Genomic DNA, 27,396 nt, shown 5'->3' with positions numbered 1-27,396 from the left:
AAGAAGGAACGACCATCGAGTCAGAGAATTAGAACGAAGGGGTTTTCCCCGGTTCTTGAGCTTGCAAAAAAAAAAGGATTGTCCTTAATAAAGGATTCTCTTTAAGGGGGGAGACCAACCCATCTTCTGGTCCCCAATACTGTGTCGATCCTCTCACTCTCTATCTCTCTCTCTATTTATTTCTCTCTATATCCTCTGGCTTCAATATTAAGTGATAAATTTTATTTATCCGAGTATATTTTATATTGTTATGCGCTCCCGTTTGTGACACACTCTTAGGGCCATGACTATTCCCTTGAGAGACCCATTTCGCCAACTTGATTTGGGCGTGACAGCGACCAAGTACCTCTGTTCAGAGGCTCAGGTACTGTGGGACTTGCTTCGGTCTTCCTTTTGGAGTTTGCCTCAACACCAACGGAGCCGACGCCCGCACCAACAGTCGACAGAACCCCAGCACCACCTCCAGCTAAGAGAACTAGACCTGCTATTGAACTAGTACCTGATATCTATGGCATACGCCTTGAAACTACAAATGAGTTGTGTCGAGCATATGGCAAAGTTAACGGCTTCAAAGCCCTAATTTTCTATGACCCAGGAGCTGCAGAGAACTTCATCTATCCACAATTCTTGAAGCAGATGCACTTTGATTATGATGCAGAGGGTGGAGAAATTGAAGCTGAGCTAGCCACGAGGCAAACTCAGAAAGTGGTACCGCTCATTGGTGCTCTTCCAATGACTATCCAAGATTATCATGGAAAAGCCGATTTCAACATTATGAAGTTGGGCATTGCGACGTTCTCTTGGGCATGCCTCGGCACGACAAGAATGATGCGACTCTCCACATTCGAAACCGAACTATTACCCTCATGCAAAAGGACAAGCCAGTCGTCCCTCGGCTGTCCGAACAAAAACTTGAATGAATTTTCTAGTTGTTTTGTAGTTAGATACTTTTGAACTCTGTTTGAGGAAATATTGTGTTAAAATGGATGGTTTCAATTTTAAACATGTCTTGGTGCCAATTTGAATTGTTTGACTCTAGTTTTAATACTGGTTTCATTGATTGGTGATTTCACTCCTCGATGGAGTAGTGAGAAATGTTGTTTTGGTTTTGTGTCACAAATGGGTGACGTGGCATATTTATTATGGGCAGTAGATACACACACCTCGGCTGGCCGGAAAATAGCCCGCTGAAATTGCTGACGTGGCAGTGTACGGACTCCCGTGAATTGCGGCGCAATTTCCTCTGACAGGCAGACGTGGCTGAGCGTACGAAATTCCGAGATTTGCGGCAGCTGTACGCAGTTTGCTTTTCTGCACAAGGGACTCCTACGCAAGGCTGAAATTAGAAGCTTTTTGAGCATTGCTTTATTTTAAGTTGATTTTAAAAGAAGCTTTTGATTTTGAAGCTTTTGGGGCTCTCCTTTTGGCATCCATTGTAAACCTTTAAATAAGTGGTTGGGCTCCCACTCTGCAAAGCATCTGGACGCAGAGTCTAAGAGCAGAGGTTCTTGCGGGAGTTGTACTTTGCCCAGAGATTAATATAAAACCCTCGAAAATTTTTGAGCTAACTTGAGTTGTTTTGCAGATATATGGTAATCGCACACGATTACTTTCTTTCAAGAAGGGAAGATGTCACAAACTACTGACATGTCAAGCCACTGAAGAACGCAGCCACCCTCCAGATCCCGACCGAGAATGTCACGTGACACATCCCAACCCTATGTGTCCGTGGACAAGCTACACCATAGTAGGGTTCCCGTCAGTCAAGTCAAGTCTAGATTAGCAGTGATCTTGCACTTTTGTGAGTCTATTCGTAGACTGTGCATGCCCAGTCACTTAGCATAGATGCATATCCTCCGGTTACACACAGTATGATCATCGAAATTCCCATCAAAATCCATTAGCATCAGTTAGGGGAATTTTCCAGTGCATTTAGCCTATTTTCCTATTTATTGGTTATTTTCACTTATTATTTTTAAGTGACTTTTCAACAAAAGTAGGTAGGGCAATTTTGCTAAGTTAATATATAAGCAAACCCAAGTTAGCACTTTCTGGCAGAAGAGGCAGCAGGAGTTTCCCGCTCAACAGGCAACTTCTCAGCAGTACCCCCCCTCAACATCCGATCCATCGCCATCACCACCCCTCCCTTGGCGTTTTTCTCCCTACAGCCAGCCCTCGCCATAAGCCTCCCATTCTTGGCGCTTGTTCCCCCTTCAGGCAGCCCAAGAGCCAGCGTTTTGACAGTTGCATAACATCAGCAGCCATAGCGTTTTGGTGTCAGCTTTTCAGCCTCAAAAATGCAGCAAGACATCAGCAACTCTCAGCGTTTTTTCAGCAAACACTAACGCTAGGGAAGCCAGCAAGACCTCAGCAGTTTGTAGCGTTTTCTGGCAAGGAAAAGACTGCAGCAACCGGCGTTTTTCAGCCTTCAAGCAACAGCAGAAACTCAGCCCAAAAAGGTACAGATCTTCAGCGTTTTACTCTCAGCATGACCCCCGAACAAAACAGTCATTTTCAGCCATGAAAACAGCCCCGGCCCTAGAAGATCACAGATACCAGCCTTAGCCGTCGTCATCACCGTCGTCGTCATCGGCATAGTCCCATTGCATCAGTCCATTGCATTCGCATTGTACACCTTTGTGCAATCAAGTAGACCACTCTCGCCGACGAGAGTGGGGCCTTCGGAGGAGGGTTTTACAACCTCTCGGTGTCGTATCTCTTCTCTCTCCTTCTCTCAGTCTCATTCACTTGCACGCACAATATCCACTCACTTTGTTCTTCCTCTTCCTATGTTAGGTGCTGTCTGCCCTCTATTCTTTGGATTATACCAACAGCTAGCAGTACTATGTCCATCCCTTTCACAAATGTGACAATACACTTTTTCTTTAGGTGCTACAACAGAATAACCAAACTTTTTAAGTTTGCCTACCAAATCTTGCTCAATACTCTGCTTTTGCTTGACTTTCTTCTTCTTACTGCTCTGTTTCTTCTTTCTTTTTTCTGTTTCCTCATCACTGTCTGATGGTGAGTCTGAATCTGAGTTCCCACTGGAATCTGTGTCTTCAGATGCTTCTTCTGAATCTGAGTCACTGTCTTCTTTTCCTTTTGCTTTGGTCATGCCAAGTCTCTTCTCCACCCTTGCAGCAGCAGTAACAAGGTCATCCAGACCTCCAGCAATATCAATGCTAGCTACTGCTCCCTTTAAGCTGCTTCTCAATCCTTTCAAAAAATAACCTGCTAACATTTCATTAGTGGGTCTTTCATTCCCCTGCAATCTTTCTACTAAAATTCTGAACTTCTGTGCATAGTCTTCAACCAGCATCTTATTTTGCTTAATGTCTCTGAGTTTTCTGAGGACATCAGTCGGAGTCTTCTCCTTTCTAAATCTCTGTAGAAATGCCTGCTTCAAAGCATTATAAGTAGCAAAATGTGCAATGCCATATTGGCTGAACCAACTCATGGCCTTTCCTTCCAATGTGGCAGCAAACTGTTCCATCTTTACTCCATCAGCATACATCACCTGATAGCCACTTGCCTGCCACTTAGTTTCAAACTGTGCCACATGACAGTCAGCATCTTCCTTACTCCCTGCTGTAAACTTGGCTGCCTTGACCTTTGGGTTGGGTGGTGGTTGAGCCATTGGAATGGGTTGTGGTGGTCTCCTAGGTCTTTGCCTGGTAGCCCCCTGAAGTGGGTCAAACTGGATCCTTCTCCTGGTGGTTCTTCTTGCCAGGAATAAAGCTCCAATAAATTGCCTCACTCTCTCTTCTCCTGCTGCTCCTGATCCTACCCCTCCTTGGTCTACAGGTTGCTGCCCCTGAGCATCGGGTGATTGCTGATTGTCATGATCATAGTTAAATGGATCAATGTTTCCAGCCTGTGCTTGAGCCCTTGTGTAGTACACTCTTCCTACTCTCCTGTCTCCCTCTGACATGCATCATTACTTGAAAATAAACGTTAACCCAGCAAGATTGCCAAATGTGTTGTGGGTTAGGTCAACACATGAACATCAATAAAGATCACTAATCTTGAGAAAATACAACATTCATTCCGCTGCACCTTACATTGGTATCAAAACTTTGGAAGTGTTTTGCATTACTCAAGGAAAGAACCACAAGAACCACAAGAAGTTTTTTTTGCTTGTTGCGATCGCACAAACCCAAGTTTACTTGGGCGTGGCCATTCCTAATCGTGTTTTGTTGAAGAGTGACAGGAATCCCAAGAAAGAAGGGCTTGTCCAGCCTCCCCTTGTGTCTCTTTTCACTCATTGAGAGCGGACCGTGCACTTAGCGGCCGGCCAATCGACGTGAGGTGGAAAAAAGCAACCTTGGTGTGAGCGCAAGGCCGCCAAGGGGTGCGCCCGCAGAAAGGAGTAGAACTCGGGTGAAGAGAAGATCCTTCTCAACGCGATTTGCAAGCGAAAGAAAATCTCAAGAACCCAAGATTCTCACGAATCAAGAACCTCAAGACCCTCAAGAACCCAAGTTCCTCGCGAGCTTAAGATCCCAAGATCATAGTGCATGGTCGTCACCCGAAGCGGCATGGATACTTCGCATTCAGGTGATGAGCATGAGAGAGGCGACGAAGGATTCTCCCCACCAAGAGATTTTTCCAACCCTCCCCCTTTGCCATCTACGCCAGACCCTATGGAGGCAATAATGAAGCAGATGATGGCCATGACGGATAGACAGGAAGACAAGCGCCTTGCTTTAGAACGCGAGCGCGACGCAAGAAAAGAAAGAAAAGAAATAAGGAAGGAAGAAGCGGCAGCACGAAACACAGCATTGGAGGCCGATCGTGCCGCTCATAGATTGGCTTTGGAGACCGAGCGTGAAGCTCGTAGATTGGCTTTGGAGGCCGAGCGTGAAGCTCGACGAGAGCTACGCACTCAACAATTGATTGCCCAAGTCCTAGCCTCGAAGACCGACCCACCCAAAGATCGTGGGAATTCGTCAAGTGGAGCAAGCCACGACGCGGATTCCAGCCACCCAGTTACCAAAAAGTTGATTTTCAGTAAGTATGACGATAAGATGGATGCTACAGTTATTCATTCTTGGTTGCATCAATTTAATGCTTATTTTGCGACAGCTAAGAAGATAGGAAATAGCAAAGTTATGCTTATTTTGCGACAACTAAGAAGACAGGAAATAGCAAAGTTTTGACGACAGCTATGTACCTTGCCAGTGATGCCATCAATTGGTACCACGCATGGCAAGAGGCACAGCTAGCCGCGCACCTAGAGGCAACCGACGATTTCACGCCCCTCTTTTAGTTGGGCTGATTTCCAAGACAAGCTCAAGGCGCGGTTTATGCCACCTCAGTACCTCGCACGATTGAAGGACGATTGGCGCGCTCTCAAGCAAAATGCTCTACCGGTCATGTCTTTTTCTAATCGTGTTTTCCAGCTAGATACCCAACTACGCATGTCGGATGAAGAGCGCAAAGAGGCTTTTCTCTTTGGATTGGACAAGTATATTAAGTACGATGTCGAGGTACTCGATCCAATCGATCTCAACAAGGCGGTAGCGATTGCTCTCGCACAGGAGATGAAGCACAACAAAGGAAAGCCTAAGGAGAACAAGACTTCCACAAGTACCTCGCAGACTTCTTAGAACCCTCAGAACAGTAAGAATGGTAAGAATGATAACTCTTCTAACCAATCTTCCAACAGTATCTCAACAAAGAATTCTTCCAATGAATCTAAGGGTAAGGCTAACACAACTGCTAAACCTAAGCTTACTCCAGATGAAAAGGTAGCACAAGAAATTGTAGAAGGTTACATCACTTCGAAAGAATAAAGCACTTATTCTAAGAAAGGTCGTTGTTTTCATTGTCACATTAAGGGTCACATAAAAAGAACATGTCCTAAGCTTGAATCGAATGAATCTAAAGAACCCACAACACCCACTACATCTGTCAATGCAATGAATGATAACACGATTGTGCCCAAAGTTTCTCAGGACCCTCCCATTGATAATTCTCTCATTAAATGTTATGGTCGTACGTCGGGGCACCGTTTTGTCATATTGTTTGACCCAGGTAGTATGCATGATGTGATCAGCCCCTCTCTTGTTGAGAGAGCCCGCCTCGAAGTTAGTCCGAGATCTCCTATCGAGGTCTCTGGCTTTCGTCTTGGTATGGACGCTCTCATCATGAAGGAGTGCCTTGATGTGTTGTTTACAATTCAACAAACTGCCTTCACTAGAAGATTTGTTGTTTCTCCTCTCTCAGGATGCGATATGATTTTAGGCATGAAATGGTTTCGAGAAATAAACCCTCTCGTTGATTGGGAGGCTAGCACTTTAACTCTCAATGCCAAAAGTGATTCTCCTACTGTCTTTCATGGAGTGGACACTGTTCCTTCTCCATCTCTCATTGCTAATATGCAGGACAAGGTTGACAGGATTCAGGAGAAGGAGACTCTCTCAGTCTCTTTTTCTCCAAAGCATGACACACAGGATTTGCATGATTATGAGAAGCATGATGATTTGAATGATAATGATTTGCATGATGATTTGGATGACAAAGACAAGCATGATGACTTGCATAAAGAAGATGTGATTGTTCACCAAGATGAGGTGTTAGTGGATGCTTTTTCTAGCGAAGCTAACCTCGTTGCAGATTCGATCAATCACGAAGGATCGATCTTGGCTCTCGAGCCTAGGTCCCAAGAACCCCTTCAGGAAGAACCGATCTTGGCTCTCGAGCCTTGGTCCAAAGAACCCTCACAGGAAGTATTATGTGTTCGCATCATTGATACGCACGCATTGTTCGACTGTTTCATTCGTGAAGGTTTCCTGTATTTTAGTCGGCATCGTTATGTGATCCCTTTTCCTAGGCATGACATATTGTATGTTGAGCACGTTTCTCTCATGGATGAGCACGAATGTATGCGGATTTTTCGTGAAAAGCTAAAAAGTTTGTATGTGAGGAAGTCGCATTCCATGTCTCTTCCTTGGTATGACACAGTTTCCGAAAGAGCACATGATAGTATGAGCACCAAGCATGGGCATTTCCATTGTGATTTGCCACAGTTGATTGATTTTGATCAAACAGAAAAGATTCGATCTCATTGTTTGCATGTGTTTGATGAACGGGTTGTCACTCCGTCTCTATGTTCATCTACATTGCATACACAGTCTTTAGAGAAGACAAGATTTTTTTCCTTCACTTTACATGGAATGGGTATGTTCATGGTTTTGTGTTGGAGATGGTTTCAAGAATTTTCAGCCATGGAGATTCTTGAAGACGAAAGAAGCAGGACTCTAGACGAAGTTGAAGCATCAAAGGAGCCACAGAAGACTTTGAGTCGCTTTCGGCACGGCCCAAAGAAGCAAGCGTTGCATACCTTTATGAAGTTCAAGTACCGCTCGACCCACACAGCAGAGTGGGCGGGCGAAGAGTCCCTTCCAGGATTCCGGATGTTGTTGGCGATCTCCCTCGACGCCATACAGTTCGGTACCAGTACCTCACTTTGAAAAGGAGGGGATGTCACGTGACACATCTCAACCCTATGTGTCCGTGGAGAAGCTACACCATAGCAGGGTTCCCATCAGTCAAGTCAAGTCTAGATTAGCAGTGATCTTGCACTTTTGTGAGTCTATTCGTAGACTGTGCATGCCCAGTCACTTAGCATAGATGCATATCCTCCGATTGCACACAGCATGATCATCGAAATTCCCATCAGAATCCATTAGTATCAGTTAGGGGAATTTTCCAGTGCATTTAGCCTATTTTCCTATTTATTGGTTATTTTCACTTATTATTTTTAAGTGACTTTTTAACAAAAGTAGGTAGGGCAATTTTGCTAAGTTAATATATAAGCAAACCCAAGTTAGCACTTTCTGGCAGAAGAGGCAGCACGAGCTTCCCGCTCAACAGGCAACTTCTCAGCAGTACCCCCCCTCAACATCCGATCCATCGCCATCACCACCCCTCCCTTGGCGTTTTTCTCCCTACAGCCAGCCCTAGCCATAAGCCTCCCATTCTTGGCACTTGTTCCCCCTTCAGGCAGCCCAAGAGCCAGCGTTTTGACAGGAGCATAACATCAACAGCCATAGCGTTTTGGTCTCAGCTTTTCAGCCTCAAAAACGCAGCAAGACATCAGAAACTCTCAGCGTTTTTTCAGCAAACACTAACGCTAGGGAAGCCAGCAAGACCTCAGCAGTTTGTAGCGTTTTCTGGCAAGGAAAAGACTGCAGCAACCAGCGTTTTTCAGCCTTCAAGCAACAGCAGAAACTCAGCCCAAAAAGGTACAGATCTTCAGCGTTTTACTCTCAGCATGACCCCCGAACAAAACAGTCATTTTCAGCCATGAAAACAGCCCCGAATTCAGCCCTAGAAGATCACAGATTCCAGCCTTAGCCGTCGTCGTCATCGGCATAGTCCCATTGCATCAGTCCATTGCATTCGCATTGTACACCTTTGTGCAATCAAGTAGACCACTCTCGCCGACGAGAGTGGGTTGTTGCTAATTGGACTATTTTTCTTTTTTATGATTAATCTCTTTATTTTAGGATATTTTATTGTGTGCACTAAGAACTGTTAAAAGATTGTAGCTACAGGAACTACCATCAAGAACGGACAACTCTGATGTGTCATTTGATAGGTGACGATAAACATCGCGAAGGAGTTTCCGTAAGTTCGGTGGAAAGGGCCGGGTTACGAATGCCCCTGATGCGTCACATGATGGGTGACAGGTGCATCAATAAGAGGGCACTCCGTAGGCTAAGGAGGAAATCCGAACTGAGTAAGAAAATACGCGTAAGAACGCAAGCACAAGAATAAAGATGGGTTCAATGAATCTTTTTGCGAAAAGCACGAACAGTCGCGGGAGGACAGATGTTTTCCCGTGAGGAGTCTGTGTCTACATTGCATCTGTGTCATGTCCTGCACCCAGGGACGCCTGAAATGTGTTCGTGTAGCATTGTTTTCACTAACTGAGTGAGTTTTTAAAGTTTGAACAGGTTCACACTTTATTTTATAAAGTGGCCGGTCACTTTTAAGTGACCAGCCCTTTTATTAATATAATAAAGCAAGCAAGGCTCTTAAAAAAAGCCAGCGCTAATAGCTACGCAAGGGGCTGAATTTGTGATCTTTCTCTCTCCTCTCTCTAGGAGCGCCAAGCTCTGCTTTTTGGGCCCCTATTCCCGCCAGGTGCCAGGGCCTATAAAAGGACAGCCAGCGTTCAGTTTCTAAAGAAGCCGGGAGCAACACAAAGTACTAGCGCTAGGATTCTGGAGTAGAGACTGGCGACGGAAATTGCAAGTGTTCGCGTGACGACTGAGTACGGAGGTCGATTCTCCGAGCAAGGAGCGACAGGTATAAGGTGTTGATACGCATTGAGAATTGTTGCTTTGTGTGGTTTGTTTTGCAGGAATCTTCCGTCTTACGGGAAGGCCCTTCACAGGAAGTACGGCTTCACGCCTAAGTCCCTTACGGGAAAGTACAGCTTCGCGCCTAAGTCCCTTACGGGAAGGAACGGCCTTGTGCCCAAGCCCCTTTACGGGAAAGCACGACCTTCGGGTCTAAGATTACAGAACGGAGGGGTTTCCTTGGGTTCTCGTGCTTGTATAAGAATTCTCCCTGAATAAAAGAATACTCTTAACGGGGGGGGACCAGCCCATCTTCTGGTCCCCAATACTGTGTCGATCTTCTCCCTTCTCTCATGTTTGCAAAGTATTATAATTTTCAGATTTCTAAGTGCTCGTGTGCGCTCCCGTTTTGTGACACGGGCCTTCGGAGGAGGGTTTTACAACCTCTCGGTGTCGTACCTCTTCTCTCTCTTTCTCTCAGTCTCATTCACTTGCACGCACAATATCCACTCACTTTGTTCGTGATCACAGCACTCTCCATAAGACGGAAAGCTCTCTCTTTCCCTAAGAACTAAAAGGAACCTTGAGCAATAAAGATCACTAATCTTGAGAAAATACAACATTCATTCCGCTGCACCTTATAGAGAAGCCTAAACCCTAAGTAAAGAATGTCGCGTGCACATCTAACCGTGTGTATACGTGGACAAGCTACTTCATGACATGGGTTCAATTCAGTTAGATTAGGAAGTGTTCTAGCACTTTTGTGAGTCTGTTCGCAAACCGTGCATGTCCAGACACTTAGAGTAGATGCATATCCGCTGGTTGCACACAGCATGATCATCAGATTTCCATCAGGAGCATTTTTACAGTGCATAGATCTATTTTCCCTATTTTAGCCAATTTTTCACTTATTATTTTTAAGTGACTTTTGTTGGGAACTGGGTAAGGCAAATTCACTAAGCCAATACATAAAGAAACCTAGCGCTAGCAGTTTCTGGCAAAAGAGGCAGCAGGAACTTCGCATATAACAAGCACCTTCTCAACAAGAAGACCCCCCACCGGCGATAAACCTAGCGTTTTCAGCCAAGGACCAAGCCTAGCGTTTTTCAACATTGCAGAGGCTCTAGTGTTTTTGCATTGCAGATCAGCCTCAGCGACAGCAGATCAGCCCTAGCGTTAGCAGATTCTCCCCGCAGGACCCCAAATCAACCTAGAGTTTTTGGATTAGCAAGACTCCCAACGTTTTGCAGATTCATCGCGACAAAGTTAGCCTTTGCATCAGCGTTTTGCAATTTCAGCAGATAGACTCCGCAGAAGAACCCCCTAACCTCGCAAATCTCACCTTCCCACAGCAGATCCTCGCCGCACGGTCAGATCCAACGTAGTTTGCAGATCCAGCCTGGAAAACGCAGATTTCAACATCTGCGTTTTCAGCGCGTCATCGTTGCATCGTCATCATCGACATAGAGTCATAATTCAACAGATAAAGATATGCAAATTTCAGCCCAGTTGCTTTTGGGACCAGTTGCTTTTGAGTTTGACTGCTTTTCAAGGCCAGGGCCTTCAAATTTGTAAAGAGGCCCCATTCTTTGGCATGCTTTAGTGTGAAGGTGCAGTGATTGAAGTACCAGCATTGTACTCACTTGAAGCAATATAAAGAAATACCAAAAGGGGCGCCAACATTTGGGGCCAGTACTCTCTGGAGTACGGAGGAGTACTCCGTGTCGCGTATGCTCTCTCTCTCTTTCAGTTCAATTGTTATTGAAGTGCTAAAAGGTTGTTCATTCTGTTCTTTTCTATTGGCACGTGGTGTCCGTCTCGTGACAACTGTCAGCGCAAATCATGGAAGTCCGTACTATCTGTTCGTGCATTCTGCCACGTCAGCTTGCTGTCAGCACGAATTGCGAAAGGCCACGTCAGCATCTATACTGCCACGTCAGCCTCTCTGTCCGCATGTGGTCATGCCACGTCATCATTTTGTGACAGAAACTCTAGAAACAGGGATCCCGCCTCATGCTAGCCTACCGGGTGAGCAACACCGTAGAGTGTATCGCCAAGAAAATGAACTTCTACCTCAGATACGAGCGGGCACAGCCACAAAACAACCCTCACTTCCTAATCTGCTCCTGAGAGATATTGTAGCCACCACCGGACAAGAATTTGAACTCTTGAGTCTTAACACGCCTTCTCAGCTCCTAGATGGAAGACAAGTCCAAGGGAGCTGGCATGAGAGGATAACGTCCCTTCTGGAAGAGATTTGGTGAAGATACCAACAAAATTATCTGACGTCAGAATATACTCTAGTCGAATAGAGCCATCCTTGGTCTTCTCAGTGTATCGCCAAGAAAATGAACTTCTACCTCAGATACGAGCGGGCACAGCCAAAACAACCCTCACTTCCTAATCTGCTCCTGAGAGATACTGTAGCCACCACCGGACAAGAATTTGAACTCTTGAGTCTTAACACGCCTTCTCAGCTCCTAGATGGAAGACAAGTCCAAGGGAGCTGGCATGAGAGGATAACGTCCCTTCTGGAAGAGATTTGGTGAAGATACCAACAAAATTATCTGACGTCAGAATATACTCTAGTCGAATAGAGCCATCCTTGGTCTTCTCACAAAAAAAATGGTATTGTATCTCTATATGCTTGGTCCGTGCATGAAACACCAGATTCCTCGCAATGGCTATACAACTCTAGTTGTCAACGTACATCGTGGTCGTCTGCTAGGAAAATTCAATCTCTGAAAATAGCCTCCCGTAACCACACTGACTTACATGTAGCACTGCAAACAGCCTTGTACTCTACTTCTGTGGAAGATAAGGCAATTGTCGACTGTTTCTTGTTGCTCCATGAAATTGTTCTTGAGCCAAAAGAAAAGGTATAACTTATAGTCGACCGTCATTCATTTGGATCTCCACTGTAACCGGCCTGTTCAATCCAAAAAAGGCGGTAGACTTTACTTTAAACCTTGATTTAGCTTTCACCCATTATTAGTCGTCTATTTTACCTGTACTTTCAAGACACAACAAAGGGGAGAGGGATACAGGCTGCTAGATTGCACCTGTATGAGTAGACGGACACCAGATTGGCCCCTAACTTAGGCGCCCCTTTCGGTATTTCTTTATTGTTCAAAAGAGGGAATATACGCTGTGGTTCTCTACAAGCTGCCCCGCACAAACTCAGCTGAATTTCCACTGTTCCAGCCCGATTTCGGCAACATAACTGTACTAGAACCCTTCACGGTCAGTATTCCCACGCATTGACCGACTTTCCCGACGCCAGATCACCTGTACAGCGGTCCCCTCGCGTCCCCGAACCTCCTGGGGGTATTAGGGTCCGTTTAGGGCCAAAACCCTAAACCTGCAAAAATACACAGCAGGCTGTAATTTACTGTTTCGGGCTCCGTTTCGCGTGCCGGTCGCATCCGTAGCAAGTCCTCGAGCTCCCGCACTTGTAGGGCTACTTGCCCTTTGAATCGGACGAGATTTCTGGCGTGAAACCTCTCTGAATTCACCTGTACCTGCGGGGGGGATTAGCCGCTAGCTAATCCAGTACCTGTGCAAGAGGCTCTTGCCTCGGCAATCGCGCATGAACCCACACAACTGTACATTGGTCAAATGAAAAACCCACTAGAGGGGCATAACATACTGCCAAAGGGGAGAGAGAGGACAGTGCGTAGCGTGCAGGGCATCACTCCTGGCACCGCACTGTACATAGGAGGGAAAGCAAGCACTCCATAGCTCTTAACCTGTGACAAAATCTGAAAATGAGGCTCTCCCCTCTTCAAATTCAGCGCCACTTCTTGTTGCATGAGGCAAGTGCACCAGAATGTGCCACTTGGCACAGTTACAAGCATTTTCCTGTTTCGGGGTTGCCGCCTAAAAATATCCCAACCGGTTGCCCAGTTGACTTCACGGCAGAGTAAGAAAATGTTCCCTTTGTCATTCCGGAGGTAATGACGCCAACACATTTTCAGGTCCCAAAATAGCAGTTCCCTAAATTTTAGGAGATGCTGCCATTGTATCTTTCTAGGTCATCCGACCCTCTTTGTACATTGCGGCCACATCCAGAACTGATATGTAGCCTCTGTAGCAAAGGATTCCACTTTGGCTAGTCAATGACCCCACTTGGCTAACCATAGTCCTTGTCCAACCTTAGTGCTCTCTTGCCCTCAGGCCTGGACTCCCTCTACTCCCTCTGGACAGTTCCACACTAGCTATGCAATGCAGGGCAGTTAGATTTCCCGAGGGGTGTTTCCAAAAAGTGAAAGTAAATAGATAATAAGAGAGAAATCAACAAAAAGAATAGATAGTAGTCACACGCTGGTGACATCCACCCCAATCTGAATTACTCCATCCTTGTAGAATGATCTTGGAGTCTGTACCTCAAGCTACATAGTGAATGCCTAATGCCATGGTTGTCTTTAAATACCGCAAAGTCCAAAGGGCCTGCTCCAAATGTGACTTGGCAAGTCTGCGTGAAAGAACTGAGAAGTCCCGCCAAGAAACTAACATCAAATCGGGTATTGAGAACCCAAATAAGAGAACTGAACAGTTTTCGATACTAGAACCTTGCAGAGAATTGATGAAGTACTTTGGTATGAAATAAATGCTCCGTTATGTCATTCACCATGAACTTTCATCGAGTTGCAAACAGTCTGTGATAGTTCAGTGAGCCCATAGCTTTTTTCTTTTTGCAGCCACAAACCTATTCTAATTTGAAGAAATCTGTTATGTTGAGAGGTCTTTGTACAGACCTTGAGTTCGTCCTTGGACCCAGATCACTTCACGTAGCCATGAAATAAAAGAAAGAAAGAGCAGAGAAGGAGTCATACCGTGGTTTTGCCGGCACCCAAGTAACCAGTGATAACCGTAACGCCTGTTGAATCTGCCCTTTCTGGAGTGTGGCGATCCTCCACAAGAAGAGGGACAGCCAGAGGAACCTCATCATCCTTCTCATGCGGCTGCCCGTCCATCCTACAAGCTATGGGCGAACTAATACGTGTACCCTGAAATGGACGTCAGGATATGGGGAACAACCATGGGTCGGAGAGTAGGAGCCTTGAACTCAAGAAGTGATGGTACCGAAGAACCAAATGCAAGCAGTGGGATCGACGGCGTTTAAGTGAAGTAGACGTCGATGTGTGTGTGTGTGTGTGGGGGGGGGGGGGGGGGGGGGGGGGGATGAGGAAGAGAGTTGCAAGGTTTGACCAAGAGATTGTGTTTTTATTGTGCCAGTATGAGTAGGCCCAGTGGCAGTGCCCTCGTCTACTTTAGACGACCTTGTTAGAAGTGTTTTACTTATAGATTTTCATGCACAGTTCACGCATGACAAATAGTGCTTGGGAAGGATGAAAAAGTCTTAACGATCACTCGATATTTCCTTCTAGTCCTCTCCAAGAAGGCCTGACAATCCTTGACACGTTGTTGCACCATGACTCTCCATGTTCACCTTCAACCACAATGCACATCAAATATCTTCTTGCAGCACCCTGTAAAATCCACTTTGATTGTTTCCCATTTATTTCCAAACCACAAATGTTTAGCTATGATAGGCTCTGCATCTAATGAGTGTTGTCAACTAGCCTATTGGGATTTGGCCACAACTCCACACTCATGTGCAATGCTTTGCGTAAATCCTATCCACCCTCAAGCATTCTCCTCAAGACCAAGTGGTTGTGTGTGACGTGTACTACATTAAAAGAGCCTCAATGAGATTGCTAAAGCAAAACAAACAAGGTTTGTAAAAAATTTGAGATTAGGGGGTTCCTTAGGAATCCACCCTTGAGCTCCCACTCCTTGTATGTCGCTTATACGCCCTCTTATTGGGTCCTCATTAGAGTTTTAGCATTCCAAGACTCATAGAAGAGGGTAGGACCTTGAGCTCCTTGGGGTAGTACATTGGTGGCCGTTTGCACCTTCTAAAGGCAAGTCATGTAGCTCCCTCTCCCTCTTTGCAGTCAAAATCCATTGTGTATTGATGGTCACGTATAAAATAAACTAAAAATGAGAAAGCCAAAAGATCACACAGATAATGATATAGAAAACAAGAACCTTTAATGACTCGAACCAAGTTGTCATAAGAAAATTTCCTATACATGACAAATCTTATTCCAATTGCACAACCCTAGAGTCATAAGCTTTTTGTCTATTGTGGTTTTAAGAGAGTATATTGAGCCTATCAGAGTGCTCAAGTTCATATAATGTCCTTCACCTTGTGCTCTTAGGCCTTGGACAAAATCCAAGGAGCTCTAGGTCACTTTGTGGAGTTTTGCATACCATACAGAGTTTTCTACATGCAAGATCCAGCCCGGGTACGCACGCTCGTCTACCACACCGATACGATTTCATGTAGATCGACTGAGCAAGCCAGTGGGTGTAGCCTTTAATTGGGAGATTGTTGGGGTAAAGGCATCTATGCCTTGCCCAATCGCCCGCGATATGGGCATTCGCCATCTAACTAGCTTATTCTTGTACATATACCAAGAATAAGGAGTAGCTCATTTTGATCCCTACTCCACCCACACACGGTCTCTCCCTCTCCTCTTTTCGCACACACACATCGCACCACATTTGCACCGCACACGCACGCATCCGTACACACGCGCTCTTTAGTTCAACCGTGGTGGATAAAGCTATAGAACTCTTAGAGGCTCTATTACGAGCTTACAAGGCTAGATTGAAAAACCAATCAAACACTAGAGCAGAGATGGTTGACATATCCGCATTCGAAGATTGAGAAATGGAGACTCGAAATGTGCAAAAGGCTCATACAGATAGCTTAAATTCCAATAAAGTCTGAAAAAAAACATCCCTAATAAATAGGAAGTATTAATCCATAAGCGAGACAAGAAAATTGAGCACAAAGGAGACGAAATGAATGGTCACATGAGACCAAGGACAAAAACACCATTGGAAAATAGGATAGTGGCTAATACCACTGATGACTCAAACTCGCAAGTGATGATACCAATTCCTGAAGTGGAAGAACCATGGCCACAAGCCTTACGAAAAACAATAAGGAATAAAAAGAATGGTAGTGCAACTTTTAAGTATGCACCTATCACTAAGATTAACATGGATCACAAGCTTTACCCATGAGACATACAATCTCTATACGGTGATGCACGAATAGAAGCATCTGGGGAGCATCAACGTGAAACACTAAAAACTTTGCCATATTTCACAGGAGAACACGAAACAAAATCGGAGGTTAGGGTAGTGCCCTCACAATGGAAGGTAATTCCAAAGATGATGGACACCAAAAGCTTGCATGTACTAATTAACTCCTATACAATGCACGATAACTCTCTCTGAGTTATTACAGATTAGACCACATCTATGGGGTGAAGTGGGAAGTCTTTTAGAGAAGATGGGATTGAAGATTTCACTTCAAGACATTCCGTTAGATGACCAAATGGATAAATTGACATATAACAACCAAAGCCAAAACCAATACCTCTAAACAAGGTGGATGATTACTGTGAAAGAGAAGAGGGAATAGCATCCTACCAATGGAACATAAAGGAATAAAAATGATTGCCAGATGGTTATGTTGAGGATTATTGTAACCCCTTTGTGGGATAGAGTATGAACATACCTTTGCAATAATAGTTTTGGCAAGAGTAACAACTTTGATGTCACTTTGGGGAGACCATTTATGCGTCAACTTAGAATGGTACAAAATTGGGTCTTTAACCACATGTACTTGAAGCACAAAGAGATTATGATGAGGATCAATGTAAAAGATCACAACTACTGAGATGTGAGTCAAACTCCTGCAGAGGAATTAGACTTAGCAACGATCAATGAGTAAGATATACCTACATGGCTATAGAGTAAAGCACATCTTTGGATGTGTGGAGCTTCCAAGTGTAAGATCCTGACAAGAGAATATTGTATCCTAGAGAGACCAATAGAAGATAAGGATTATATTCCTGAACCATTTCTTGAGGAATTGTTTGAACCTTTTGTCTTGAATCAGATATTGGCTATGCTAGATGTATATCTTGGAATTGGGTCAGAGACTGAGGACCTAGATACACAAGGAGCTGTTGACTGTAAATGCATAGTTGATGAGATTTCCATTAGGGATCTGAGTGACGAAAATGACGGAGAGTTCCAAGATTCACAAGATGATGCTCTTCCAAAGATAGATGCAGATGATGAGCATTCAAATAGCTCTAAAATTGAAAGAAACTTAAAAGAAAAAGAGGCGATCTTCTACAATTTCCCTAACAAAAAATCCAAAAAACAAGAAAGATACTGCGCAAAATGACTGAGGAAACAAAAGCAAACAAGAGGAAAATCTATACCTCTTATGACAAATAAAACGCAGTATTTGATGCTCGTAGGAGCAATAGATTGTGTCAAGGAAAAGATCACACAAAGATTTACGAAACCTGCTTCAACAAAGACCAATACAAAGAAATGAAGCAAATAAAGACCAAAGACACAATTGAGAATGACGAAAATTGAGCGTGAACGTGAATATAAAAAATTGAAGTAAACCTTAGAAGAGGTTTGGACGACCGAGATGGAGAGTGAAGGGGGCTCAAACACCGATCAATTTGACGGACCCTCTCATCATAAGAGATATACAATACAGGATTGAAAGATCGTAGTTCACAACCAATACAGTAACTTAAAGAACTAGGGACATAGTACGATGGTCCTAAGAAAGCTGAGCACATATAATTAGCTGAACAAGGAGAGGAATCAATGCCGGCATACATTGCCATTGACCTAACGGAGGAGGAAGAGTAGCTCTTGATAGCTGTACTCAAAGAGTATAGAGATGTGTTTGTATAGTCCTATAAAGACCTTAAAGGAGTAGATCCAGAAATCTGTCAACACACGATTACCCTTAAGAATGATGCAAAACCTTGTAGACAATGTCCCTATACTTATAATGAAACTTTCCTGCTCTCCTTCATCTTCTCCATCTTCACATGCATTCCTATAGCCGTATTTCCAACAATGGGCATTAGAGTCGGCTTGGACATCCAAGGCAAGTTTTGTGAAAAAACTCGTAGACAATGTCCCTATACTTATAATGAAACTTTCTTGCTCTCCTTCATCTTCTTCATCTCCACATGCATTTCTATAGCCTTATTTCCAATAATGGACATTAGAGCGGGCTTTGATATCCAAGGCAAGTTTTGTGCAAGTTTATGCAAGTTTTGTTCTTTGACACTGCAAAACTCTATAAAATAAGCACCCTTTATTCTAATTAAGGGGAGGAGTATATGTCTAAAGAGTTCAATGAATTCCTAGCTAGTTTTGGGATAAAACACCAATGTACAAGGCCATATACCCCTCAGTAAAATTGCATTGCATAAAGGAAAAACAAGTCACTTATGGAATTGGAAACAAAAAGGCCAAGCTTTACCATGTTTGTTTAGCTTGAGTCTGTTGCATATGTACTAAATAGGTGTCCCACTAAATCATTGTAGTTTATTACTCCGTATGAGGTTTGGCATGGCAAGAAGCCATGCATTGATCACTTGAGTATGTTTGGTTGCTTGGCTTCTGCTTTATTGCGTGAGGAGAAACAATGCAAAAGATTAGTTGGTAAGGCTGTGATATGTATTTTTGTTAGTGACAATCTAAAAGCAAAGGTTATAGGTTGTATCATCCGCAAATGAAGCATATTTTGATTAGTCGAGATGTTGTTTTTGTGGAAGATGTAGTTCAACCCTTGTTAGCATGTACCACGGAGACAAATATGAACTCACAAAATGTATATGATATATCTTTGCCTCTATTTACTAGTAAAAGTACAAATGTAAGTTCTAATGAGGAACATGTGCAACCTATGTAGGTTTCAAATGATGTTACATATCTTCTAATGTAGTTATACAAGATATAATTGATGTGGATAGGGCTGAAAATGAGCAAACTAGAGGTATGTCAAGATGGCTGGTGTAAACCTTACATGATAGTAAATTGGGTGCCTTTTGTCTAGTTGTACTCATGTAGGTTTTTGCATCATTCTTATGCATCATGTTTTCACCCTCCACTATAGTATTTTTAGACTTAGATACCTCTTGTATTTGCATAGACTCGTAATGCATGATTTTCTTCTAAGTATTCAATAGGTAGGCTCACCAAGACAAGATAGTTGAGAACCATCTTCCACCTTTCCCTTCTATGTCTAAAAGGTATTTTATGTCCTTCCTTTTTGGTTTTCTCAAAGCTTGTGGCAGTTTGCAAAAATAAGATAGTATGTGGGATGAATATGGAGGTTTTGAGGAGGGAAAACTACACATATGCACACACACTAATCACACACTTTGTAGAGAGAGAGAGAGAGAGAGAGAGAGAGAGAGAGAGAGAGAGAGAAGGAAGGCATAGCCTTCACACACCATGGCCAATGGTGTGGATAGAAGAGATTAACTTAAAAAGGGATTAGAGATCTAACATCACACTAATACAATCTCACTTCACAGAATCAAAACAAAGAAAACTAATAAGAAAGAAAGTGCAATTGATTATTAGAAATCAAGAGCTAAATGGGCATGGAAAGCCCATGAGCCTCATGACCATCCACTATACAAAGAAGAGAGCTCATCCAAGAATGACTTCTCATTTAGCATAGGGCTCTTTTATAGTTTTGGGCTTCAAGCCCTTTAATTATGGATAAAGTTGAGCCTTTTAGCCTAAGCTTATACAATTTGGAATTCCTAAATGAGCCCAAGGCCTTATAGAATGAATAGGAAATATTGTGCAAAATAGCACATCCCTAGCTTGGTGCATAATTGATGTAGCATGTTTTAGCCGTTGCTAACATTTCCCCCCTCTTAATTTGGTGCACGTCCTCGTGTGCCGCTGAAGCAAAGCGCGGAGACATGGTAGAAAGCATGTCCATGAAAGAATGTTGAGCTTCAGAACATAAGACAAGTCATGAGTATCAAAGGCCAACAAAGATGAATAAAACATGAAGTGCAATGAACAATCATGCAAAGTGCATTGTTGCTTCCAAAAGATGGTTTCATCATAGCCAAAAACTAAACAACATAAAGCAAAAAAACACCTAACTATGAAGATTAAACCACTAAAAATTTCAGATTTATGAATGTAACACAAGCAATCAATTATGACCCTATGCTAATGCAAGTTCATAAACCTTCTAGCCTAAAAACCATATAATCAATCTTAATAAACCATCCAAATCTATCATGTCTACGAGTCATAAAGAAACTCCTAATTTGTTAGTACATTGTCACAACTTTTTGAAGCTCATGAAAGATTGTTTTTTTAATATTTCATAGAGAAAAGTAAAGCACATCATAAGGTGACCACCTCAAGGCAAGTCAAGATATGACTCTCAGCTCCTTGAACCTTCAAGGAGGTGTTCCAAGAATCTATGTGCTTACCAAGGCAACGACTATCCCCTATCGGCCTAGGGCATCGGTTTAGGGCCTTGACTAAGCGAGCCAAAGTGATTCTCCTCGCCTACCAAGTGCTAATAAGGCGCTAGGCCTCACATAGACACGACATAACATAGAAATTTCCTTTTCATGTGTTTAGTAGCATTTTTGCTACTGTTTTTGGACACCTTTTTTGCTTCATTGTTTCTTTTTTGCTTCCATTATGAGAGTGCTTATGGAAAAATGAATCAAGGGACTAAAAGCCTAACCATGGCCCTAAGTCATTTTAGAAATGAGTGGAGTATTAAGACAATCACTAGGAGTCTAGGACTAATAAGCAATGATCCTACATTAACCTAAGGTCAATGTCAATTACCTATGATTAGCACACATAAAACCAAAGTTCTAATGAGTTTAGCATTCATAAAGCAAAGTGTTGAAACTTTAGTATGCTTAATGAAATGAGATGAACCATAGATTAGAAGAAAAATCACTTAATCCAAGCCAGCAAGGAGTGAAGAGATAAAAAAGAGCATAGCATGGAAGGATTTGACCTATTCGTGCTCTTTTGAGCATCCTTGAGCAAAGCATCCACTCTTGTGTAGAGGCCCCTTGATTCCTTTTATTTGCAAGCCAAGTTTCTTGAAGCTAAGTGTTAACAAACACAAGGTCCAAAAATAATTTATTGAACACCAAGAAAAACACATTAAAAAAACATTATTGAAAACCTAAAGCTACGGTCTCAATTACCCAAATATACAAAAGGGAAAAAGCCCTAGGGAAAAAAAGTGCCTTTGGTTATGCACATGATGCTCTTTAGTAGCAAGTGTATGCATACACATAAAAAATGAGAGAGAAAATGCTTCTACAGAAGCAAATTTTGCAATGTTAAAGTTTCTCATGCATGATTCAAAGTTGATTGATTGCTAGCTCAAATGAAAATTTAAATGTTACGTCAAGTTTTGAGCTAGAAAACTTTGATAAAATAGAGTAGCTCTTGAAAGCTAAATTTTGCAATTTACAACTCCAAATAAGTTGGCTAAACTCTAGCTTAAATGAAATTTAGCATTTTTAGTGCAAAGCAATGAGCTAGTGGTTATACAACTTTAATCAATAGAATTGGAATGGCTCTAAATAGCCAAGTATTGCAATGTATTGTAATGTTGCATCCCTTGGATCAATGAAATCTCTTGATGGCCCACATCCCTTCAAAAGAAGCTCAATCATTAGTGTTTTAAAGCACATTCAACACAAGCAAAAAGATCAACCATAACCCCAAAAGTTTAATGCTCTCTCTTGGACATCAAATAAGCTCAATTTTAGTGCTTCGCAATGATTTTTCATTTAGAAATGTATTAAGAAATGCCAGTTCAAATAATCACTGCAATATTTCAATCAGTCGTCACTCTATAAGCAATCAAAATGAAGCTTATGTCAAAAAGAAATTTCTTTTAGTGCAAAAGGATAGTTGCAATCAACTAAGCACTAAAATGTAAGCTTTATGTCCAATTTTGGTGCACTTGTCGCATGTGTAATGTAATCTCTCAAAAGTGAAACCTATAGTAAAGAAAAGTGTATCTATTAGTGCAAATGAGCTCTCGCTCAATCCAAGAATTCATGTCAAAAAACAAAGATGGAGATTTTACCATGAAGTGCACAAAATTCTCTTATCAATAATCAAGGTTAACTTTAACGTGCAATTCAAAAACATATGTATGCCTTGATTAAATGATGAGATAGCTCGTAATGGTCACATTTCGCAATTCATAGCAATGGAAATGTCTTGCATGCCTAGTGAAATTTGATATCATCATCTTCAACACTCAAGCATTAGTGCATGAAAGAAACTTCCAAGTAAATTAGGCACTATAAAGAAATCATGACCTATGAAGCATGCAACTTTTTGACTTCCATGCCGAAAGCAATTACTTATGATATTCATGCCAAAGTTTTCTATGCAATGCAAAATCCAACTATGAATTACTTTTTGATGTTGGCCAATCGGCTGCATTCAAAATGTTTTTTTTTTTGTTTCCAAGGGAAGGGAGATGAGTGGTGTGGGAACCCCCTCCTCCATGGAGTTTTTTTTTTTAATTCTTAATTCTCCTTGCAGCTCGTGTGCTCAGTACCTGCGGGGCTGAGAGAACGAACGACAGAGGATAAATGTGGGTTTGTTTGCAAGCCGACGGGTGCGGGTGAGAAAGGAGTGAGTGAGTGTGTGTGTGTGTGTGTGTGTGTGTATGTGTGTGTGCGCGTGTGCGTGCGTGTGTTTGCATCATAAATGTCATCGAAGCCATGGACGTCGGTGATGAGTGAGGCATGTGGCTACCAGTGAAAGGACGTGGGTGGTGCCCACAAGGAATGATAATCGCGTGCACATGGTGGGCCTACACGCATGCGAAGAAGCAAGATTCTTTTTTTTCCCAAAAGGGCCATGTCAGGGTGGTGTATAGATGGGATGGCTCTCCGAGTCGGCAGAACAATGAGAGATGTGCGCGTGAGTATTTTTGGCTTGAAAGCATCCAATCAAGGTAGGTTGTGTGGTGGAGGTTGTGGCATTCACAAGGCAGCCAAGGCAGGTGTAGTGAAGGACTCGGGAGCACCAGAGCGGCTTCAATGAGCACCATTTCAATGGCCAGTAGAGAGAGAGAGAGAGAGAGAGAGAGAGAGAGAGAGAGAGAGAGAGAGAGAGAGAGAGAGAGAATCTAGTGGGGCCGAAGAGTAGTGTGTGTATGAACGGGAAGGGAGTGGCCCAAATAGGTATGTATTATGAATGTGTGGCCCAAATAGGTATGTAATATGAATGTGTGGGGAAGATTCCAAGGTCATGAGTGTGATTGTTTGTTGAAAATGGGTGTGTGTGGGAAAGCATTAATCACCAACAAGGTAGCATGGTGGGCCCCCAAGAGTCAAGGCAGCAAGAGAAAGTGTGTGTTTTTGAAAATTATGTTTAATTGTTCGCTTTTTGAAGATCTCTCTTTGAAAGGAGTTTCCCATGGACAAGAACGAGAGAAGGAAAAAGATGATGTGTGAGTGGTATGTGGTTTAAGAATTGCCATGGAAAGAGGGGAGAGTTCATGAACTTATGAGAAAAATCCACATTAAGCACACCTTAAAAGGCACTCAATGGTGTAGCAAAAGATGCACTCCCATCATAATTTGTGAACAATTTCCCAAAATTATGTATCGTAAATGTATTTATAAAGTGATGCATATGCCATATTAGATCAATTGACATGAATTTTAATGACCGCACACGAAACATCCTCATTTTAACATTAATTAAGCCATCATACTCAAACCAATTGATGTCAAAGATTAAACATCATGAAAGCTCATTCTCACACATATGAAATTGGAATGCACAAATGTCCAATTTTCAATTTTAAATTAATGCAATGTACATACACAAATTAAGTGCACACTCTTCTCATTGCAAAAACCCATTCCCGATTATCATCATTGCAATTTCCATTACTCATATCCCATGTCAAAAATTAATACTTGTCAATCATTAGGGTTTGCAAGGCAACACATGAATGAATTTTGGTTACAATTAGGCACATCAATGAATGCAAAATTTTCATGTTCAAACATTGATCAATTATTAGCATGTAAATACATTAAAGATCTCCATGATTGAGTACCAATTGAGTGATCTATCTTAATCCTCAAGCCAATTTGTGATACACACATCAATTATTTGGCCAATTCATCATCATAATTGATAAAAGATACCAATTATTCATTCATTCAATTGTATTGCACATGCCATTGATTGGCACACACACCCAAATCTAGGCCAAAATTATATGCAAAAAATACATCAACTCCACATTTCAATGCTCAAATTGCACACTTGATCAAGCATAAACAAGTGCATGCATGCTCAATTTCTCAACATCAATTTTAAATTTTCCTAATCAAGCAATGCACACACATTTCATGCACAATTCTCAATCAAAAAGTATTTGGGTGCCCCAATCATAAAATCAAGTGGTATTCAATTGGGCACACACACTCAAATTTTGCCCTTTTTTTTTGGCAAATAGGCCTATCCAATGATTGGATTAGCCTAACATACATCAATTACATGATTGCATATTCACATATCATCAATTTGCTCAATTTCTATGCATGCACACACTCAATATTAAGTGCACACATACTTGAATTTTGTGAAAATTTTTTCCCTCTTTGGTGCATTACACAGACAATGATCTTTATGCACACACATAAATATTGATGAGAATTAAACATAATCAATCAAGAATTGAAATGAGAAAGTGAGTGCACTTACATCGTAATCACACTCCAAGCTATTCCTTTGCTCCAAGCAAAGATGCATCATTGCACACACAAGTGTGTGCACCACCAAATCGGCTCCAAAGTTGACCAATGTAGGTAAAAAATCAAACACTCAAATTATCAAATTAGACACAAATTAGCACAATTAACTTGATTAGAGTGATGATTCCACCTCTTATAAGGGGATTGAACATACATTACATGTCAAAGGTTAGTGGCTAGGTAAGTGAAGCTAGTAAAAAATAGCATGGAATTAGTACAATTAGCATGGAAACGAAGCAATATTAGTAATGGGTAGTGATAAATTAGTGAAATTGGGGGTGGAATTAGGGGTTTGAGATATTCATAACTCAAAAATTAGCTTCAATTACTTGTATACACATCATCAAATCACACTAATTTGAGTTATACACACTCAAAAACCGATGAAATTAGTAGCAAAATTACTCTATCCTAAACATCATCTTCTCACTAGCTTAGGATTTTGATCCCCGACAACGATGCCAAATGTAGGGAGGCGTTGTAGCAGCGGTAATTGTAACCCACACAAAATTATCAATCCGTGGATGGACAACCCGGATAACACTTGGAGGGACGAGCATCATAGGAATAGAGGATTCAAGGGATCCTTCTACCCATCATAGAGAGAAGCCATGGAAGGGGCTTCCTCTAATCAACCACACAATCCTACTTACAAATCACTTTGTACACAATCATGTGATTGAAATTAATCCCTCACATCAATCACCCTAATCAAAACTCCTAATCAAACAACTGCACAAGCATGCAATTAATATATCTATTTCACATTAGTGTGGCCATTACTGTCCAATCCCTAAATGCTACTACGTATGCACACACACTAATCACACACCTTGTAGAGAGAGAGAAAGAGAAGGAAGGCATAGCCTTCACATACCATGGCCAATGGTGTGGATAGAAGAGATTAACTTAAAAAGAGATTAAGATCTAGCATCACACTAATACAATCTCACTTCACATAATCAAAACAAAGAAGACTAATAAGAAAGAAAGTGCAATTGATTATTAGAAATCAAGAGTTACATGGGTATGGAAAGCCCATGAGCCTCATGACCATCCACTCTACAAAGAAGAGAGCTCACCCAAGAATGACTTCTCATTTAGCATAGGGCTCTTTTATAGTTTTGGGCTTCAAGCCCTTCAATTATGGATAAAGTTGAGCCTTTCAGCCTAAGCTTATACAATTTGGGAGAAAATATTGTGCACAATAGCACATCCTTAGCTTGGTGCATAACCGATGTAGCATGTTTTAGCCGTTGCTAACAATATGGGCATTACTAAAGCAAATGTCCCTTACGTGAAGGGTCTCCTCTTTGTCATCATTGCCCTGAGGTTAAGAACCACTATAGTAAGGATTGTCCCAAGCAAAGGGCATCCATGTCTTCAGGCCCAAGTGAAAACCAACAAGAATTCACATTTTTGAAGATCCACCTGATAGTAGTGAGCACCATTCCTCAGCCATCACCCGCTACTCATGTGGTTACCCCTAAGGATAGGCTGCAACAAGTGGAGGAGCCTACTCACATCCTCACTCGGGCACAAAGAATAGCTCTCGATCTCAGACTTCCAAAAGGTCCCCTTGTCCATCTCCACTTCCACAACCTAGCCTACCGACCTCAACCAACAAGCATTCACTAGTGCTAAGAGCCGATCGACCTCCATGCTATTTGATATTGATGGGGCCTTCTTAGAAGTAGTGACTGACTTGCAACTGATCAAAGTACCAGAGAAAGCCCAACTCGAAGGAACCAAGTCTATGGCAGAAACTATCTTGAAGGACACCTTTCAACAAGTTTCACTTTATGACATGCTCTAGCTAGATACAAATCTAAGAAGTGACACCTTTACAGTCATTCAATCTCAATACCCAAGAGCACCTAGTGGCGGGAACTTCCTAGTGCAACTCTCAGATTCCTACACGATTTCCTATCCCGTTGCTCCCCTCATTGATTACAGAAGTCCTTGTCTCATTGTATCTATTCTAGGGTGCCAATTCTCTAGTGTCATAGTCGATGGTGGATATGGAAAGTACAAGAATGCATTTTTAGCTTGGATTTGGTTGTGGTTTGTATTCCCCAGGTTGACGAAGAATTTAGTCTCGACATAAGTTTCAAATTAACCTCGTCTTGAGCGATTCCCATTTGTTTTCTTTACATTAATTGACATCCATGGGACATCTCCATGGAAGCGATGTGAGTTTTATGTTCAAGCAACACAGTCACAACATCCGTGAAGCTATCCCCTTACTCCTGCCCATATCGCAATTACAAAACAAATTTGAAAGAAAGAACAATGCATATGCTCTTTAGGATGATCCTTGCTTTAGAGCGGGTCATGAATTGCAAACATAGAACTTTAGA

At 42.3% G+C, this 27,396-nt stretch overlaps 1 protein-coding gene across 3 annotated transcripts in view; it reads right to left on the bottom strand.

Moving 5' to 3' along the window:
- Positions 1–14,442, bottom strand: part of LOC147439899 (Cobalamin biosynthesis CobW-like protein) — a 49,567-nt gene extending 35,125 nt beyond the window's left edge. For 2 of the 3 annotated variants that reach the window (XM_086485620.1, XM_086485622.1), the window contains exon 1: positions 14,150–14,437. In XM_086485620.1, coding sequence (XP_086341746.1) covers positions 14,150–14,290 — 141 coding nt within the window. In that variant the 5' untranslated portion in view covers positions 14,291–14,437. Of the gene's footprint in view, positions 1–14,149 lie in introns of all 3 variants that reach the window. The other variant, XM_086485621.1, reaches the window with a different exon arrangement.
- Between the last annotated feature and the right edge of the window lie 12,954 nt (positions 14,443–27,396).

Source organism: Adiantum capillus-veneris, chromosome 16 (genome assembly GCF_014529385.1).
Source record: "Adiantum capillus-veneris isolate H3 chromosome 16, ASM1452938v2, whole genome shotgun sequence".
Classification (NCBI taxonomy): Eukaryota; Viridiplantae; Streptophyta; class Polypodiopsida; order Polypodiales; family Pteridaceae; genus Adiantum; species Adiantum capillus-veneris.
The sequence above is the reverse complement of the archived record's forward strand: the minus strand, read 5'-3'. Positions and strand labels throughout refer to the sequence as shown.